Source organism: Bombina bombina, chromosome 1 (genome assembly GCF_027579735.1).
Source record: "Bombina bombina isolate aBomBom1 chromosome 1, aBomBom1.pri, whole genome shotgun sequence".
Lineage (NCBI taxonomy): Eukaryota > Metazoa > Chordata > Amphibia > Anura > Bombinatoridae > Bombina > Bombina bombina.
In genome coordinates, this window is record NC_069499.1 from 1,038,547,637 (window position 1) to 1,038,565,836 (window position 18,200).

The following is an 18,200-nucleotide window of genomic DNA, read 5'->3' on the forward strand; positions in this document are numbered from 1 at the left end:
TGAGACCCCTCATTTGAAAGAGCAGACTCCCTCCGTCCCTCTGGCTCAGCCTTCATAACTCCCTTTCACGTGACTAAGGGGTAACTCCCGAAACACTGCGATTTTTGGGTGCCAATAAATTGTAATAAGTTATTGTGCTGCTGTCTTTTGTGGATTTCCTTGTATTTTTGGCTTTTTGCAGTCACCCCTGCAGTGTGCACAGTATTACAGGTGTACTGGACTATTTGTGACTTTTTTATTTTATTTAAATTCCCTGTGGTAACAGTGAGTTCCCACCCCGCGGTGGTGACATCACACTGTCTACCAGGAAGAGGCAGTGATAAAAATGGAGATTCCAGTCTCCTTTCCCCTCTCTAGTGCAGGGGGTCTCTAGGATCCGGATTAGTCATCATCTGCACTGGGGAATGGATGTGCATGACAACAATGTGTCGTCATGCATATCAAAAGGGTTAATGAAAAATTAAAATAAAAAATGCTTCCTTGAGGCCCCTACACACTGGGCCTTAACATACACCCTCTTTATCTCTGTTATTGTGCAAAATTAATTTATTGAAATGTGCTGCAGCTAATACATTCTTTAACATTGCACCCCAGATGCACAAAGTACACTTATTAGTTGTGAAGTGTCAACCAGCATCCTTTATTAATGAAAAATTCAAATCCAACAGGGTTGATAAAAGGCATGTCATCTGACATCTCAGCTCTTATTTCAGAGCAATGTTCTTTTTCTTAATTATTTATAGACTTGAGATATTTCTTTAGGCATGAAAATGAAAAGGGGCTCTTTCCATGATTTACTTACATAAATGTGGGAATAGTATGTCTTCAGTATGTAGATTGTGGTACTAGAAAGTACTCACTTTGTGATCAGCATGAATCCCATCCAATATGCTTCTCTCTTCCTTTTTTTAATTTTCATTATCTGTCTCTCTAACTGTCTGTCTATATGTCCAGGAGGTTTTGGTTGTAGATCTTACTCTGGATGTGCAAACTGGGATGAGTGATTGAAAAATAATAATAGTAACATAATCAGAAAGGATAAACTATAAATTTACTAACCATTATTTATTTCTTTCATGTAATTAGCAAGAGTCCATGAGCTAGTGACGTATGGGATATACATTCCTACCAGGAGGGGCAAAGTTTCCCAAACCTCAAAATGCCTATAAATACACCCCTCACCACACCCACAATTCAGTTTTTACAAACTTTGCCTCCTATGGAGGTGGTGAAGTAAGTTTGTGCTAGATTCTACGTTGATATGCGCTCCGCAGCAAGTTGGAGCCCGGTTTTCCTCTCAGCGTGCAGTGAATGTCAGAGGGATGTGAGGAGAGTATTGCCTATTTTGAATTCAGTGATCTCCTTCTACGGGGTCTATTTCATAGGTTCTCTGTTATCGGTCGTAGAGATTCATCTCTTACCTCCCTTTTCAGATTGACGATATACTCTTATTTATATACCATTACCTCTGCTGATTTTCGTTTCAGTACTGGTTTGGCTTTCTACAAACATGTAGATGAGTGTCCTGGGGTAAGTAAATCTTATTTTCTATGACACTCTAAGCTATGGTTGGGCACTTTGTTTATAAAGTTCTAAATATATGTATTCAAACATTTATTTGCCTTGACTCAGGATGTTCAACATTCCTTATTTTCAGACAGTCAGTTTCATATTTGGGATAATGCATTTGAATCATCATTTTTTCTTACCTTAAAAAATTTGACTCTTTTTTCCCTGTGGGCTGTTAGGCTCGCGGGGGCTGAAAATGCTTCATTTTATTGTTTCATTCTTGGCGCAGACTTTTTTGGAGCAAAAAATCTTTTCTGTTTCCGGCGTCATACGTGTCGCTGGAAGTTGCGTCATTTTTTGACGTCCTTTTGCGCCAAAAATGTTGGCGTTCCGAATGTGGCGTCATTTTTGGCGCCAAAAAGCATTTAGGCACCAAATAATATTTGGCGCTAAAAAATATGGGCGTCGCTTTTGTCTCCACATTATTTCAGTCTCATTTTTTCTTTGCTTCTGGTTGCTAGAAGCTTGTTTATTGGCATTTTTTCCCATTCCTGAAACTGTCATTTAAGGAATTTGATCAATTTTGCTTTATATGTTGTTTTTTCTCTTACATATTGCAAGATGTCTCACGTTGCATCCGAGTCAGAAGATACTTCAGGAAAATCGCTGTCTAGTGCTGGAACTACCAAAGCTAAGTGTATCTGCTGTAAACTTTTGGTAGCTATTCCTCCGGCTGTTGTTTGTATTAATTGTCATGACAAACTTGTTAATGCAGATAATATTTCCTTTAGTAATGTACCATTGCCTGTTGCAGTTCCTTCAACATCTAAGGTGCAGAATGTTCCTGATAACATAAGAGATTTTGTTTCTGAATCCATCAAGAAGGCTATGTCTGTTATTTCTCCTTCTAGTAAACATAAAAAATCTTTTAAAACTTCTCTCTCTACAGATGAATTTTTAAATGAACATCATCATTCTGATTCTGATGACTCTTCTGGTTCAGAGGATTCTGTTTCAGAGATTGATGCTGATAAATCTTCATATTTATTTAAAATGGAATTTATTCGTTCTTTACTTAAAGAAGTACTAATTGCTTTAGAAATCGAGGATTCTGGTCCTCTTGATACTAATTCTAAACGTTTAGATAAGGTCTTTAAATCTCCTGTGGTTATTCCAGAAGTTTTCTCCAACATAGGTGTGTCCGGTCCACGGCGTCATCCTTACTTGTGGGATATTCTCTTCCCCAACAGGAAATGGCAAAGAGCCCAGCAAAGCTGGTCACATGATCCCTCCTAGGCTCCGCCTACCCCAGTCATTCTCTTTGCCGTTGCACAGGCAACATCTCCACGGAGATGGCTAAGAGTTTTTTTGGTGTTTAAATGTAGTTTTATTCTTCAATCAAGAGTTTGTTATTTTAAAATAGTACTGGTATGTACTATTTACTCTGAAACAGAAAAGAGATGAAGATTTCTGTTTGTAAGAGGAAAATGATTTTAGCAACCGTTACTAAAATCGATGGCTGTTTCCACACAGGACTGTTGAGATGAATTAACTTCAGTTGGGGGAAACAGTGAGCAGACTTTTGCTGCTTGAGGTATGACACATTTCTAACAAGACTTGGTAATGCTGGAAGCTGTCATTTTCCCTATGGGAACCGGTAAGCCATTTTCTTAGTTTAGTATAAGAATAAAGGGCTTCACAAGGGCTTTAAAGACTGGTAGACATTTTTCTGGGCTAAAACGATTACTTTATAAGTATATTTAATGGATGTTAACTATAAATAGTTCTTTTAATCTTGGGGATGTATTAAAAAAACGGCAGGCACTGTATTGGACACCTTTTTCACTGGGGGCCTTTTCTAGTCATAGGCAGAGCCTCATTTTCGCGCCACTAATGCGCAGTTGTTTTTGGAAAGCAAGGCATGCAGATGCGTGTGAGAGGAGCTAAGAACCACTGAAAAAGCTTATTGAAGGCGTCATTTGGTATCGTATTCCCCTCTGGGCTTGGTTGGGTCTCAGCAAAGCAGATACCAGGGACTGTATAGGGGTTAAATGTAAAAACGGCTCCGGTTCCGTTATTTTAAGAGTTAAAGCTTTCAAATTTGGTGTGCAATACTTTTAATGCTTTAAGACACTGTGGTGAAATTTTGGTGAATTTTGAACAATTCCTTCATACTTTTTCACATATTCAGTAATAAAGTGTGTTCAGTTTAAAATTTAAAGTGACAGTAACGGTTTTATTTTAAAACGTTTTTTTGTGCTTTGTTATCAAGTTTATGCCTGTTAACATGTCTGAACCATCAGATAGACGATGTTCTGTATGTTTGGAAGCCAAGGTTCCTCCCCATTTAAATATATGTGATGAATGTGACTTAGTGTCCAGACAAAGTAGGGACAATGATGCCACTGATAATGATGTTGCCCAAAATGATTCCTCAAGCGAGGGGAGTAAGCATGGTACTGCATCATCCCCTTCTGTGTCTACACCAGTCTTGCCCACACAAGAGGCCCCTAGTACATCTAGTGCGCCAATCCTTCTTACTATGCAACAATAATGGCTGTAATGGATAATTCTATTAAACATTTTGTCCAAAATGCCTACTTATCAGAGAAAGCGCGATTGCTCTGTTTTAGATACTGAAGAGCATGAGGACGCTGATGATAATGGTTCTGACGTACCCTCACGCCAATCTGAAGGGGCCAGCAGGGAGGTTTTGTCTGAGGGAGAAATTTCAGATTCAGGAAAAATTTCTCAACAAGCTGAACCTGATGTTGTTATTTTTAAATTTAAATTGGAACATCTCCGCGCTCTGCTTAAGGAGGTGTTATCTACTCTGGATGATTGTGACAATTTGGTAATTCCAGAAAAATTATGTAAGATGGACAAGTTCCTAGAGGTCCCGGTGCCCCCCGATGCTTTTCCTATACCCAAGCGGGTGGCGGACATTGTAAATAAGGAATGGGAAAGGCCCGGCATACCTTTTGTTCCTCCCCCTATGTTTAAAAAGTTATTTCCTATGGTCGACCCCAGAAAGGACTTATGGCAGACAGTCCCCAAGGTCGAGGGGGCGGTTTCTACTCTAAACAAACGCACTACTATCCCTATAGAAGATAGTTGTGCTTTCAAAGATCCTATGGATAAAAAATTAGAGGGTTTGCTTAAAAAGATGTTTGTTCAGCAAGGTTACCTTCTACAACCAATTTCATGCATTGTTCCTGTCACTACAGCAGCGTGTTTCTGGTTCGAAGAACTAGAAAAGTCGCTCAATAAAGACTCTTCATATGAGGAGGTTATGGACAGAGTTCAAGCACTTAAATTGGCTAACTCTTTTATCTTAGACGCCACTTTGCAATTAGCTAGATTAGCGGCGAAAAATTCAGGTTTTGCAATTGTGGCGCGCAGAGCGCTTTGGCTAAAGTCTTGGTCAGCGGATGTGTCCTCCAAGAACAATTTGCTTAACATCCCTTTCAAAGGTAAAACGCTATTTGGCCCTGACTTGAAAGAGATTATTTCAGACATCACTGGGGGAAAGGGCCACGCCCTTCCTCAGGATAGGTCTTTTAAGGCTAAAAATAAGCCAAATTTTCGTCCCTTTCGCAGAAACGGACCAGCCTCAAATTCTACACCCTCTAAGCAAGAGGGTAATAGTTCTCAAACCAAACCAGCCTGGAGACTGATGCAAGGCTGGAACAAGGGTAAGCAGGCCAAGAAACCTGCCACTGCTACTAAAACAGCATGAAGTGTTGGCCCCCGATCCGGGACCGGATCTGGTGGGGGGCAGACTCTCTCTCTTTGCTCAGGCTTGGGCAAGAGATGTTCAGGATCCTTGGGCGCTAGAAATAGTTTCTCAAGGTTATCTCCTGGAATTCAAGGAACTACCCCCAAGGGGGAGGTTCCACAGGTCTCAATTGTCTTCAAACCAAATAAAAAGACAGGCATTCTTACATTGTGTAGAAGACCTGTTAAGAATGGGAGTGGTTCATCCTGTTCCATTAGGAGAACAAGGGATGGGGTTTTACTCCAATCTGTTCATAGTTCCCAAAAAAGAAGGAACATTCAGACCAATTTTAGATCTCAAGATTCTAAACAAATTTCTCAGGGTTCCATCGTTCAAGATGGAAACCATTCGAACAATTCTTCCTACCATCCAGGAAGGTCAATTCATGACCACGGTGGATTTAAAGGATGCGTATCTACATATTCCTATCCACAAGGAACATCATCGGTTCCTAAGGTTCGCCTTTCTGGACAAGCATTACCAGTTTGTGGCACTTCCATTCGGATTAGCCACTGCTCCAAGGATTTTCACAAAGGTACTAGGGTCCCTTCTAGCGGTGCTAAGACCAAGGGGTATTGCAGTAGTACCTTACTTGGACGACATACTGATTCAAGCGTCGTCTCTGTCAAAAGCAAAGGCTCATACGGACATTGTCCTAGCCTTTCTCAGATCTCACGGGTGGAAAGTGAACATAGAAAAAAGTTCTCTGTCCCCGTCAACAAGAGTTCCCTTCTTGGGAACAATGATAGACTCCTTAGAAATGAAGATTTTTCTGACAGAGGCCAGAAAATCAAAACTTCTAAGCTCTTGTCAAGTACTTCATTCTGTTCTTCTTCCTTCCATAGCGCAGTGCATGGAAGTAATAGGTTTGATGGTTGAGGCAATGGACATAGTTCCTTTTGCACGAATTCATCTAAGACCATTACAACTGTGCATGCTCAGACAGTGGAATGGGGATTATACAGACTTGTCTCCGACGATCCAAGTAGATCAAAGAACCAGAGATTCACTCCGTTGGTGGCTGAACCTGGACAACCTGTCACAGGGAATGAGCTTCCGCAGACCAGAGTGGGTCATTGTCACGACCGACGCCAGTCTGGTGGGCTGGGGCACGGTCTGGGAACCCCTGAAAGCTCAGGGGCTATGGTCCCGGGAAGAATCTCTTCTCCCGATAAACATTCTGGAACTGCGAGCGATATTCAATGCTCTCAAAGCTTGGCCTCAACTAGCAAAGGCCAAATTCATAAGGTTTCAATCAGACAACATGACGACTGTTGCATATATCAACCATCAAGGGGGAACAAGGAGTTCCCTGGCGATGGAGGAAGTAACCAAAATAATTCAATGGGCGGAGAATCACTCCTGCCACTTGTCTGCAATCCACATCCCAGGAGTGGAAAATTGGGAAGCGGATTTTCTGAGTCGTCAGACTTTCCATCCGGGGGAGTGGGAACTCCATCCGGAAATCTTTGCCCAAATAACGCGATTATGGGGCATTCCAGACATGGATCTGATGGCCTCTCGTCAGAACTTCAAGGTTCCTTGTTACGGGTCCAGATCCAGGGATCCCAAGGCGACTCTAGTAGATGCACTAGTAGCACCTTGGACCTTCAACCTAGCTTATGTATTCCCACCGTTTCCTCTCATTCCCAGGCTGGTAGCCAGGATCAATCAGGAGAGGGCTTCAGTGATCTTGATAGCTCCTGCGTGGCCACGCAGGACTTGGTATGCAGACCTGGTGAATATGTCATCGGCTCCACCATGGAAGCTACCTTTGAGACAGGACCTTCTTGTTCAAGGTCCATTCAAACATCCGAATCTGGTTTCCCTCCAACTGACTGCTTGGAGATTGAACGCTTGATTTTATCAAAGTGTAGGTTTTCAGATTCTGTAATAGATACTCTGATTCAGGCTAGAAAGCCTGTAACTAGAAAAATTTACCATAAGATATGGAAAAAATATATCTGTTGGTGTGAATCTAAAGGATTCCCCTGGAACAAGATAAAAATTCCTAAGATTCTATCCTTTCTACAAGAAGGTTTGGAGAAAGGATTATCTGCAAGTTCTCTGAAGGGACAGATCTCTGCGTTATCTGTTTTACTTCACAAAAGGCTGGCAGCTGTGCCAGACGTTCAAGCGTTTGTTCAGGCTCTGGTTAGAATCAAGCCTGTTTACAGACCTTTGACTCCTCCCTGGAGTCTTAATCTAGTTCTTTCAGTTCTTCAAGGGGTTCCGTTTGAACCCTTACATTCCGTAGATATTAAGTTATTATCTTGGAAAGTTTTGTTTTTGGTTGCAATTTCTTCTGCTAGAAGAGTTTCTGAGTTATCTGCTCTGCAGTGTTCTCCGCCCTATCTGGTGTTCCATGCAGATAAGGTGGTTTTGCGTACTAAGCCTGGTTTTCTTCCGAAAGTTGTTTCCAACAAGAATATTAACCAGGAGATAGTTGTACCTTCTTTGTGTCCGAATCCAGTTTCAAAGAAGGAACGTTTGTTACACAATTTGGACGTAGTCCGTGCTCTAAAATTCTATTTAGAGGCCACTAAAGATTTCAGACAAACATCTTCTTTGTTTGTTGTTTATTCTGGTAAAAGGAGAGGTCAAAAGGCAACTTCTACCTCTCTTTCTTTTTGGCTTAAAAGCATTATCCGATTGGCTTATGAGACTGCCGGACGGCAGCCTCCTGAAAGAATCACAGCTCACTCCACTAGGGCTGTGGCTTCCACATGGGCCTTCAAGAACGAGGCTTCTGTTGATCAGATGTGTAAGGCAGCGACTTGGTCTTCACTGCACACTTTTACCAAATTTTACAAATTTGATACTTTTGCTTCTTCCGAGGCTATTTTTGGGAGAAAGGTTTTGCAAGCCGTGGTGCCTTCCATCTAGGTGACCTGATTTGCTCCCTCCCATCATCCGTGTCCTAAAGCTTTGGTATTGGTTCCCACAAGTAAGGATGACGCCGTGGACCGGACACACCTATGTTGGAGAAAACAGAATTTATGCTTACCTGATAAATTACTTTCTCCAACGGTGTGTCCGGTCCACGGCCCGCCCTGGTTTTTTTAATCAGGTCTGATGAATTATTTTCTCTAACTACAGTCACCACGGTATCATATGATTTCTCCTATGCATATTCCTCCTTTACGTCGGTCGAATGACTGGGGTAGGCGGAGCCTAGGAGGGATCATGTGACCAGCTTTGCTGGGCTCCTTGCCGGGCTCTTTGCCATTTCCTGTTGGGGAAGAGAATATCCCACAAGTAAGGATGACGCCGTGGACCGGACACACCGTTGGAGAAAGTAATTTATCAGGTAAGCATAAATTCTGTTTTTCCTGTTCCTAATGCTATTTCTGAAGTAATTTCCAGAGAATGGGATAAATTGGGTAATTCATTTACTCCTTCTAAACGTTTTAAGCAATTATATCCTGTGCCGTCTGACAGATTAGAATTTTGGGACAAGATCCCTAAGGTTGATGGGGCTATTTCTACCCTTGCTAAACGTACTACTATTCCTACGTCAGATGGTACTTCGTTTAAGGATCCTTTAGATAGGAAAATTGAATCCTTTCTAAGAAAAGCTTATCTGTGTTCAGGTAATCTTCTTAGACCTGCTATATCATTGGCTGATGTTGCTGCAGCTTCAACTTTTTGGTTGGAAACTTTAGCGCAACAAGTAACAGATCATGATTCTCATAATATTATTATTCTTCTTCAACATGCTAATAATTTTATCTGTGATGCCATTTTTGATATTATCAGAGTTGATGTCAGGTTTATGTCTCTAGCTATTTTTAGCTAGAAGAGCTTTATGGCTTAAAACTTGGAATGCTGATATGGCTTCTAAATCAACTCTACTTTCCATTTCTTTCCAGGGTAACAAATTATTTGGTTCTCAGTTGGATTCTATTATCTCAACTGTTACTGGTGGGAAAGGAACTTTTTTTACCACAAGATAGAAAATCTAAGGGTAAAAACAGGGCTAATAATCGTTTTCGTTCCTTTCGTTTCAACAAAGAACAAAAGCCTGATCCTTCATCCTCAGGAGCAGTTTCAGTTTGGAAACCATCTCCAGTCTGGAATAAATCCAAGCCTTCTAGAAAGGCAAAGCCAGCTTCTAAGTCCACATGAAGGTGCGGCCCTCATTCCAGCTCAGCTGGTAGGGGGCAGGTTACGTTTTTTCAAAGAAATTTGGATCAATTCTGTTCACAATCTTTGGATTCAGAACATTGTTTCAGAAGGGTACAGAATTGGTTTCAAGATGAGACCTCCTGCAAAGAGATTTTTTCTTTCCCGTGTCCCAGTAAATCCAGTGAAAGCTCAAGCATTTCTGAATTGTGTTTCAGATCTAGAGTTGGCTGGAGTAATTATGCCAGTTCCAGTTCTGGAACAGGGGATGGGGTTTTATTCAAATCTTTTCATTGTACCAAAGAAGGAGAATTCCTTCAGACCAGTTCTGGATCTTGAATCGTTATGTAAGGATACCAACGTTCAAAATGGTAACTATAAGGACTATCTTGCCTTTTGTTCAGCAAGGGCATTATATGTCCACAATAGATTTACAGGATGCTTATCTGCATATTGCGATTCATCCAGATCATTATCAGTTCCTGAGATTCTCTTTTCTGGACAAGCATTACCAGTTTGTGGCTCTGCCGTTTGGCCTAGCTACAGCTCCAAGAATTTTTACAAAGGTTCTCGGTGCCCTTCTGTCTGTAATCAGAGAACAGGGTATTGTGGTATTTCCTTATTTGGACGATATCTTGGTACTTGCTCAGTCTTTACATTTAGCAGAATCTCATACGAACCGACTTGTGTTGTTTCTTCAAGATCATGGTTGGAGGATCAATTCACCAAAAAGTTCATTGATTCCTCAGACAAGGGTAACCTTTCTGGGTTTCCAGATAGATTCAGTGTCCATGACTCTGTCTTTAACAGACAAGAGACGTCTAAAATTGATTTCAGCTTGTCGAAACCTTCAGTCACAATCATTCCCTTCGGTAGCCTTATGCATGGAAATTCTAGGTCTTATGACTGCTGCATCGGACGCGATCCCCTTTGCTCGTTTTCACATGCGACCTCTTCAGCTCTGTATGCTGAATCAATGGTGCAAGGATTACACAAAGATATCTCAATTAATATCTTTAAAACCGATTGTACGACACTCTCTAACGTGGTGGACAGATCACCATCGTTTAATTCAGGGGGCTTCTTTTGTGCTTCCGACCTGGACTGTAATTTCAACAGATGCAAGTCTCACAGGTTGGGGAGCTGTGTAGGGATCTCTGACGGCACAAGGAGTTTGGGAATCTCAGGAGGTGAGATTACCGATCAATATTTTGGAACTCCGTGCAATTTTCAGAGCTCTTCAGTCTTGGCCTCTTCTAAAGAGAGAATCGTTCATTTGTTTTCAGACAGACAATGTCACAACTGTGGCATACATCAATCATCAAGGAGGGACTCACAGTCCTCTGGCTATGAAAGAAGTATCTCGAATTTTGGTTTGGGCGGAATCCAGCTCCTGTCTAATCTCTGCGGTTCATATCCCAGGTATAGACAATTGGGAAGCGGATTATCTCAGTCGCCAAACGTTGCATCCGGGCGAATGGTCTCTTCACCCAGAGGTATTTCTTCAGATTGTTCAAATGTGGGAGCTTCCAGAAATAGATCTGATGGCCTCTCATCTAAACAAGAAACTTCCCAGGTATCTGTCCAGATCCCTGGATCCTCAGGCGGAAGCAGTGGATGCATTATCACTTCCTTGGAAGTATCATCCTGCCTATATCTTTCCGCCTCTAGTTCTTCTTCCAAGAGTAATCTCCAAGATTCTGAAGGAATGCTCGTTTGTTCTGCTGGTAGCTCCGGCATGGCCTCACAGGTTTTGGTATGCGGATCTTGTCCGGATGGCCTCTTGCCATCCGTGGACTCTTCCACTACGACCAGACCTTCTGTCGCAAGGTCCTTTTTTCCATCAGGATCTCAAATCCTTAAATTTAAAGGTATGGAGATTGAACGCTTGATTCTTGGTCAAAGAGGTTTCTCTGACTCTGTGATTAATACTATGTTACAGGCTCGTAAATCTGTATCCAGAGAGATATATTATAGAGTCTGGAAGACTTATATTTCTTGGTGTCTTTCTCATCATTTTTCTTGGCATTCTTTTAGAATTCCGAGAATTTTACAGTTTCTTCAGGATGGTTTAGATAAAGGTTTATCCGCAAGTTCTTTGAAAGGACAAATCTCTGCTCTTTCTGTTCTTTTTCACAGAAAGATTGCTAATCTTCCTGATATTCATTGTTTTGTACAAGCTTTGGTTCGTATAAAACCTGTCATGAAGTCAATTTCTCCTCCTTGGAGTTTGAATTTGGTTCTGGGGGCTCTTCAAGCTCCTCCGTTTGAACCTATGCATTCTTTGGACATTAAATTACTTTCTTTGAAAGTTTTGTTCCTTTTGGCGATCTCTTCTGCCAGAAGAGTCTCTGAATTATCTGCTCTTTCTTGTGAGTCTCCTTTTCTGATTTTTCATCAGGATAAGGCAGTGTTGCGAACTTCTTTTGAATTCTTACCTAAAGTTGTGAATTCCAACAACATTAGTAGAGAAATTGTGGTTCCTTCATTATGTCCTAATCCCAAGAATTCTAAGGAGAAATCGTTGCTTTCTTTGGATGTTGTTAGAGCTTTGGAATATTATGTTGAAGCTACTAAGTCTTTCCGAAAGACCTCTAGTTTATTTGTTATCTTTTCCGGTTCTAGAAAAGGCCAGAAAGCTTCTGCCATTTCTTTGGCATCTTGGTTGAAATCTTTAATTCATCTTGCCTATGTTGAGTCGGGTAAAACTCCGCCTCAAAGGATTACAGCTCATTCTACTAGGTCAGTTTCTACTTCCTGGGCGTTTAGGAATGAAGCTTCGATTGATCAGATTTGCAAAGCAGCAACTTGGTCCTCTTTGCATACTTTTACTAAATTATACCATTTTGATGTATTTTCTTCTTCTGAAGCAGTTTTTGGTAGAAAAGTACTTCAGGCAGCGGTTTCAGTTTGAATCTTCTGCTTATGTTTTTCATTAAACTTTATTTTGGGTGTGGATTATTTTCAGCAGGAATTGGCTGTCTTTATTTTATCCCTCCCTCTCTAGTGACTCTTGCGTGGAAATATCCACATCTTGGGTAATCATTATCCCATACGTCACTAGCTCATGGACTCTTGCTAATTACATGAAAGAAAACATAATTTATGTAAGAACTTACCTGATAAATTCATTTCTTTCATATTAGCAAGAGTCCATGAGGCCCGCCCTTTTTTGTGGTGGTTATGATTTTTTTGTATAAAGCACAATTATTCCAATTCCTTATTTTATATGCTTTCGCACTTTTTTCTTATCACCCCACTTCTTGGCTATTCGTTAAACTGAATTGTGGGTGTGGTGAGGGGTGTATTTATAGGCATTTTGAGGTTTGGGAAACTTTGCCCCTCCTGGTAGGAATGTATATCCCATACGTCACTAGCTCATGGACTCTTGCTAATATGAAAGAAATGAATTTATCAGGTAAGTTCTTACATAAATTATGTTTTTGTTCTCTTTTCCTTTAACTCTAAAAGCTGTGGGTTTTAAGATTCTGAGAATTGGAATTGCACACAAGCCTAACCCTTCTACGTATCTGTCTCTAACTTGGGAGTTTGGCTATTGTCCCTATGGGTCCACTTTTACTCTTATGTGCAGTATGTTTCTCTTTCTGAAATGCTTTTTAAAACCCATCTATTGTTTTTGATTTGCTGCACCAGTCATATGGTGGAAATGTTCATCAATCTGGACCTTCCTAGATGATAAATATCTCCCTACTAGATCAGCTTCAGGATTAAGAATTCTAGTATGTTTTGCTTTCCCATCTACAAGCATCCACCTTTTCCTGAAAACAAAGTGACAGAGACCAAGCCTTTTTTTTAAACAATATTTACAAGCAAAAGGGACAATAGCACTCTGCTCAATATGTGCCAATATTATTGTTGCAGCTCGTAGAAATGTAACGCTCTTAGGTACAGTTCATTATTGAAACGTATGAGTAGATATCGTAACTCAATAACAAGGTCCCAGAGCAACTAAAGTTAAAAGTGTGACTGTATCACCTCCCCTCCTCCTCCACTTTCCAATGGTATGCGATCACTCACCGCAATATCACTATCCATAAAGTCCCAGCCGGTGCCGAAGTTACCAGGTGAAAGTCCGCCGTCCTCTGCACCAGCCGCAGTGTTTTCAAGGAAACGCCAGATAGCCTGCGTTGGGGGGGGGGGGGGTGTCCTCCAAGACAGACCAGGAATGGGTCCAAGAATGGCTGTGGGTATTGTCACACAGTGATGCTGTAGTTGGATGAGTTTGGAGACGAAAATAGCTACAAAGTATCTAAACGCTGTAACAAGGCTGTTAATGGGAGCAGTGATAGCGGCACTCTCAAAGCCGCATTTATAATCAAGAACAAAAAGGAAGAAACTGCTGCCGGACAGCAAAGGTGCAATAAAGTTCAAGTGTAAGTTTATTCAACCACAGTCATAGGGTAATCACAGATTGGAACACCTGACATGCTTCACGTTGGCGTACCTGCGCTTCATCAGATTTTTTTTTTTTTTTTTTTTTTTTTTTTACTTTCTACTCTGAACACATTTGCTCTGCTCTTTATAGGAGTCCTAAAATATTTCTTCTGGTTCCTTAAATATATTGACCCCTGTTGTACAATTCTAAGTGAACAAAGGGATCAAATAAGATAGAAAGGAGGGTAAGGAAGGGAAAACAATTTGTTTGGGTTAAGATGATTTTCTTCATATGAGAAGTTGGTATTTTAAAGCACAGTGGTATCACAATACTAGGGGAATAGGCAAATATTTGAAAATCTGATATTTGAAAAATAGTTATGCAAAACCATTTTTATTTTCATTTGAAACTGGCAATGAAAAAAGCTGCTGGTGATTTTTTTTATTTTTAAGAAACAAAAAGTATAATTGTGTATTAAAATGTAGCCAATGGTGACTAGTAGCATTTTGGGATAATTATTTATTCTGTAGATGATCATACATTATGAATATGAATACAAATAACCTGAATTAAGCAGAATTGTTCTTAGTTCTTGGTACCAGTATTGACAGTATAATGAAATATTTGGATGAGATTTACTTCATAAAAACATTTAAGCAACAAGGTTATTACCACAATCTAGTTTTAAGGTAACCATCTGTTTTATCAACATCTGTCAGTAAGTAGCGTCTATGAAAAAGGCAGTAATGCTTATGATAGATGTATTGTTGTTGCTGGGACATTAGCGTTTATACAGCCTTATAAAAGTACTGTTAAAGAATATCAGGTTATTAAATATCGGGTGAGAAAATACTGTAAACAGTATTTTACAAACCTTCATTAACAAGAAACGTCAAATTAATAGATGAATTTTTGCATTACTACTTGTGGTTAATTTAGATATAATGCCCACAGTTTATATCTAAACAGACTTCATCCAACCCTTTTAAAAAGAACACTGTAACGCCAAATGAAAGTTTGTTCTTTTTTAAAGACAATTCAAATGAATTGATAATACTGTGATAGATTGATATTGGTGTTCACTTTAACCAATTATGACAGGGTAAAAATCAGAATGCATTTTTATTTGAATGAAAACAAATGCCAAGCCAAATGTTAAAGGGACATTAAACCCAAAGTTTTTCTTTCATGATTCAGATAGAACATCACATTTAAAACAAATTTCCTATTTGAATCTGTTATCAAATTTGCTTCATTCTCTTGATATCCTTTGCTGAATGAGCAGAGGTGCCCCACAGGGAGCTTGCTGATCACATTGGTGAGCTAATAATAAGGTACATACAAGCTGCCACTATTCAGCAGCTAGCTTCCAGTAGTTCCTTGCTGCTTATGAGCCTACCTAGGTATGCTTTGCAACAAATTATAGCAGAGAACAAAGTAAATTAGATAATAGAGCATGCAATTATTGAAAATGTTTCTAATTTCCTTCTATTTAAATCCTGAAAGTTCAATTTTGACTTTACTGTCCATATAAATGCTTATAATAAAGAGCATCTTTAGTGGTAGAGGTCAATATTTAATTAGGTATACAATAACTAAAAAAGTGTAAACATTAACTCCTGTTTAGTCTAAAAATAACCAAACAAAAATATATATTTTTTTTAAATGGTTATATGTTTGTTTGAACCTCACTTTAATGACAAACTCCACAATAGAGATCAGCAACCTGCTAGCTTCTTCTGAAAACTGATGCCCTTACAACTGGTGTCTTCACTGGCAGATGTGTCTCATATTTGTTCCTTTTGTCATTTGCCACCACAAGTGAAAAATGCTGTTCAGGCAATGTTTTGAAATAGCTCATAAGATAGCTTTGAAAGCTCTCACAGGGCAGTGTACAGCTAAAATTACTTTAGCATTGAATGATTGTGGATAATTATCGTGTGACAGTTCTAATGCATGATTTACTGGTTGCTTTCTATGCAGATTTGTTGATAGGCACATATTGTCATGGAAGGCTATTGCCAAGTTCTCTGTTTATAATTTTGATATATAGCCACCAGAGTGTCTACATTATTATAAAGATATGATGTCCATTCTTTAGGATATAGCTCAGAAAATGAAACCAATATAAAAAATTATCTTTTTATCTAATTGATACAGCTTATTATTAGTCCAGAAATTTGTGTTCATATGTTTTGCTACTATGCATGGCTGTCTATTGAAAACTCTAATGCTCATCTTATGTTTCTTCTGCATTTCTCTAAAAGGCAATTTTCATGATACCATCAAATCCTCCTCCAACGTTGCGAAGGGAAGAGCTTTGGTCAAAAGAATTCATTGACTTTATCAACCAGTGTCTTGTGAAGAACCCTGAGCACAGAGCCAGTGCTACTGAACTTTTACAGGTTTCCATAAACTAATTATTTGTATTTTTGAATGTTGCTAAAAGAAAACAGAGGAGAGAGCACAACCAGAGTCGAGATAAAAAAACAACAACTTTAATTAATAAGCTCTTCTGCTCTAAAAGACAGATACATACTAGAAATAGAACACTTAGTCCAACGTAACCGTGACTGTATCCAATACCAGCCAAGCAGCTTGGCTGCTCCATTTGGTCGGTTGATCTGTATGAGCCTCTGATGTAAAAACCCTTAATTGTTTTGAAACACTCCTCATACTCTCATAGTATAAGTAGTACATAAAATGAATGTCCATGCTTAGTTGTCACATTGTCTCCAAAGTATGTGGTTTTTTACTACCGCATGGTGAGTTTTTTTGTAGTGATATGATATATATATATATATTTATTTTTTTAATATTTTTTTATTGAGGGTAAAAAAAAGCATACACATATATGTTTGATAAAAGGAAAGTAAATAAAAATACGAGAATAATACAATCGGTAATTTCCATAACATTAAGATTGGCGTACATATTAGTAGTTAATTGTGGTGAACTATATAGTACAATACTACTGGCTGCTGTTCAATTAATACCTTATGTGCAACATAGAACATATCAATCTCGAACCCTCTTTTTACTACCTCCAAATAACGAACGAGGTCACTCATGGACCTCCGACATAGCTAAGATAGTATATACCAGGAGGGTAATATTAGCATGAGGCCACTTTTGGGCCTTAAAACAGTTCCTTTAAATGGATATATAAAGCACGTCAACTATGACTATGGATATACACAAACAAAAATTTGGGGAAGCTTAATCTATCTTAGAGACCACTATAGTCTGATGCAGCTAGAGATCGTATCTAGGCTACATGGATCTCTGAGTCTGCCTTGTGTAGAGTTGGGGAACAGCTTTTATCTAATATTTCAATTGAAATCTGCATGGTCTGGCACTGGTTTATGAGGCCATGATGTTCTCTAATATATGGGGCAACTGATCCTTCTGTAACTACTAGTCTAACTAGGGAGTTTATGTAAGTTCTCAAAGTATAAAGTTATAATAAATAAAAAAAAATAAAAAAAGGAGGAGAGCAAGGTGAAATAAAATAATAGTCCATCTACTGGTTAAATAAGAGTGGGAATTCAAACAAGTAGCCTCCTTCTAACATATACACAACTATAACATTATGGTGCGTCTGGGGGTATACTGATGTTGAAATCCCCAAAAATCTAACAAAGATATTGATAAGCTGGACTGGCAGGGGGAACTTGTAGGCCTTCACCTATAAGCTTTAATAAATGTTTCATAGGCCAATTAGTAAGCCTCCCTACAATAAGTAAAGTATATACATATATATATATATATACCCTAATATTCTACTAGCGCAGGGTCAAAGGCACTCACTCCTATAATTGGTTATTGTAAGTAGTGGAAAGTAAAAGCCTATACTTCTCCTAATAGCAAGCTTATATGAGTGTAAACTTTGTGTGCATAGCTGCCACGGCAGCTCATAGGATTATACCTGGCTAGATAGTCACTCAAAACAGAGAGGGAGAAGTTTGGTTTTAGACAACATACATCTCCTAATGTGAAGTAGACATTACCAATATTTTAGCAATGGATCTCTTACACAACAATCATATTTAGATATCTGTGGAACTATGTTTCTGTAACATTAAGTCTGTGAAAACATGAGACTGACCCTCATAACTTGAGGCTAAACATATACAATCCTGCTCCTAATATGCTTAGGTGTGATTTTCTCGCCAGTACTCTAGCCCCAGCGTTACTCAGGAGGGCTGACCTCAATGTACCTAGAATAGAAAAAAATAAAACAAGGAAACAAAACGAACCCATGCAATCCAAAAATGTCCCCAACCATCCTGATTAGATACTATCATTAAGTGTGAAATACTAGAAATTAACGATAACAAACAAGCAGAGTCAACTTAAACTTGATAGCCCTTTAGTGCAGTTCTCAAAAGT

General features: G+C 39.4%; 1 protein-coding gene across 1 annotated transcript in view; it reads left to right on the forward strand.

Moving 5' to 3' along the window:
- Positions 1-18,200, forward strand: part of STK4 (serine/threonine kinase 4) — a 240,117-nt gene that overhangs the window by 104,728 nt on the left and 117,189 nt on the right. The window contains exon 7 of the mRNA XM_053720089.1: positions 16,076-16,213. Within this exon, the coding sequence (XP_053576064.1) occupies positions 16,076-16,213 (138 nt within the window). The remainder of the gene's footprint in view (positions 1-16,075; positions 16,214-18,200) is intronic.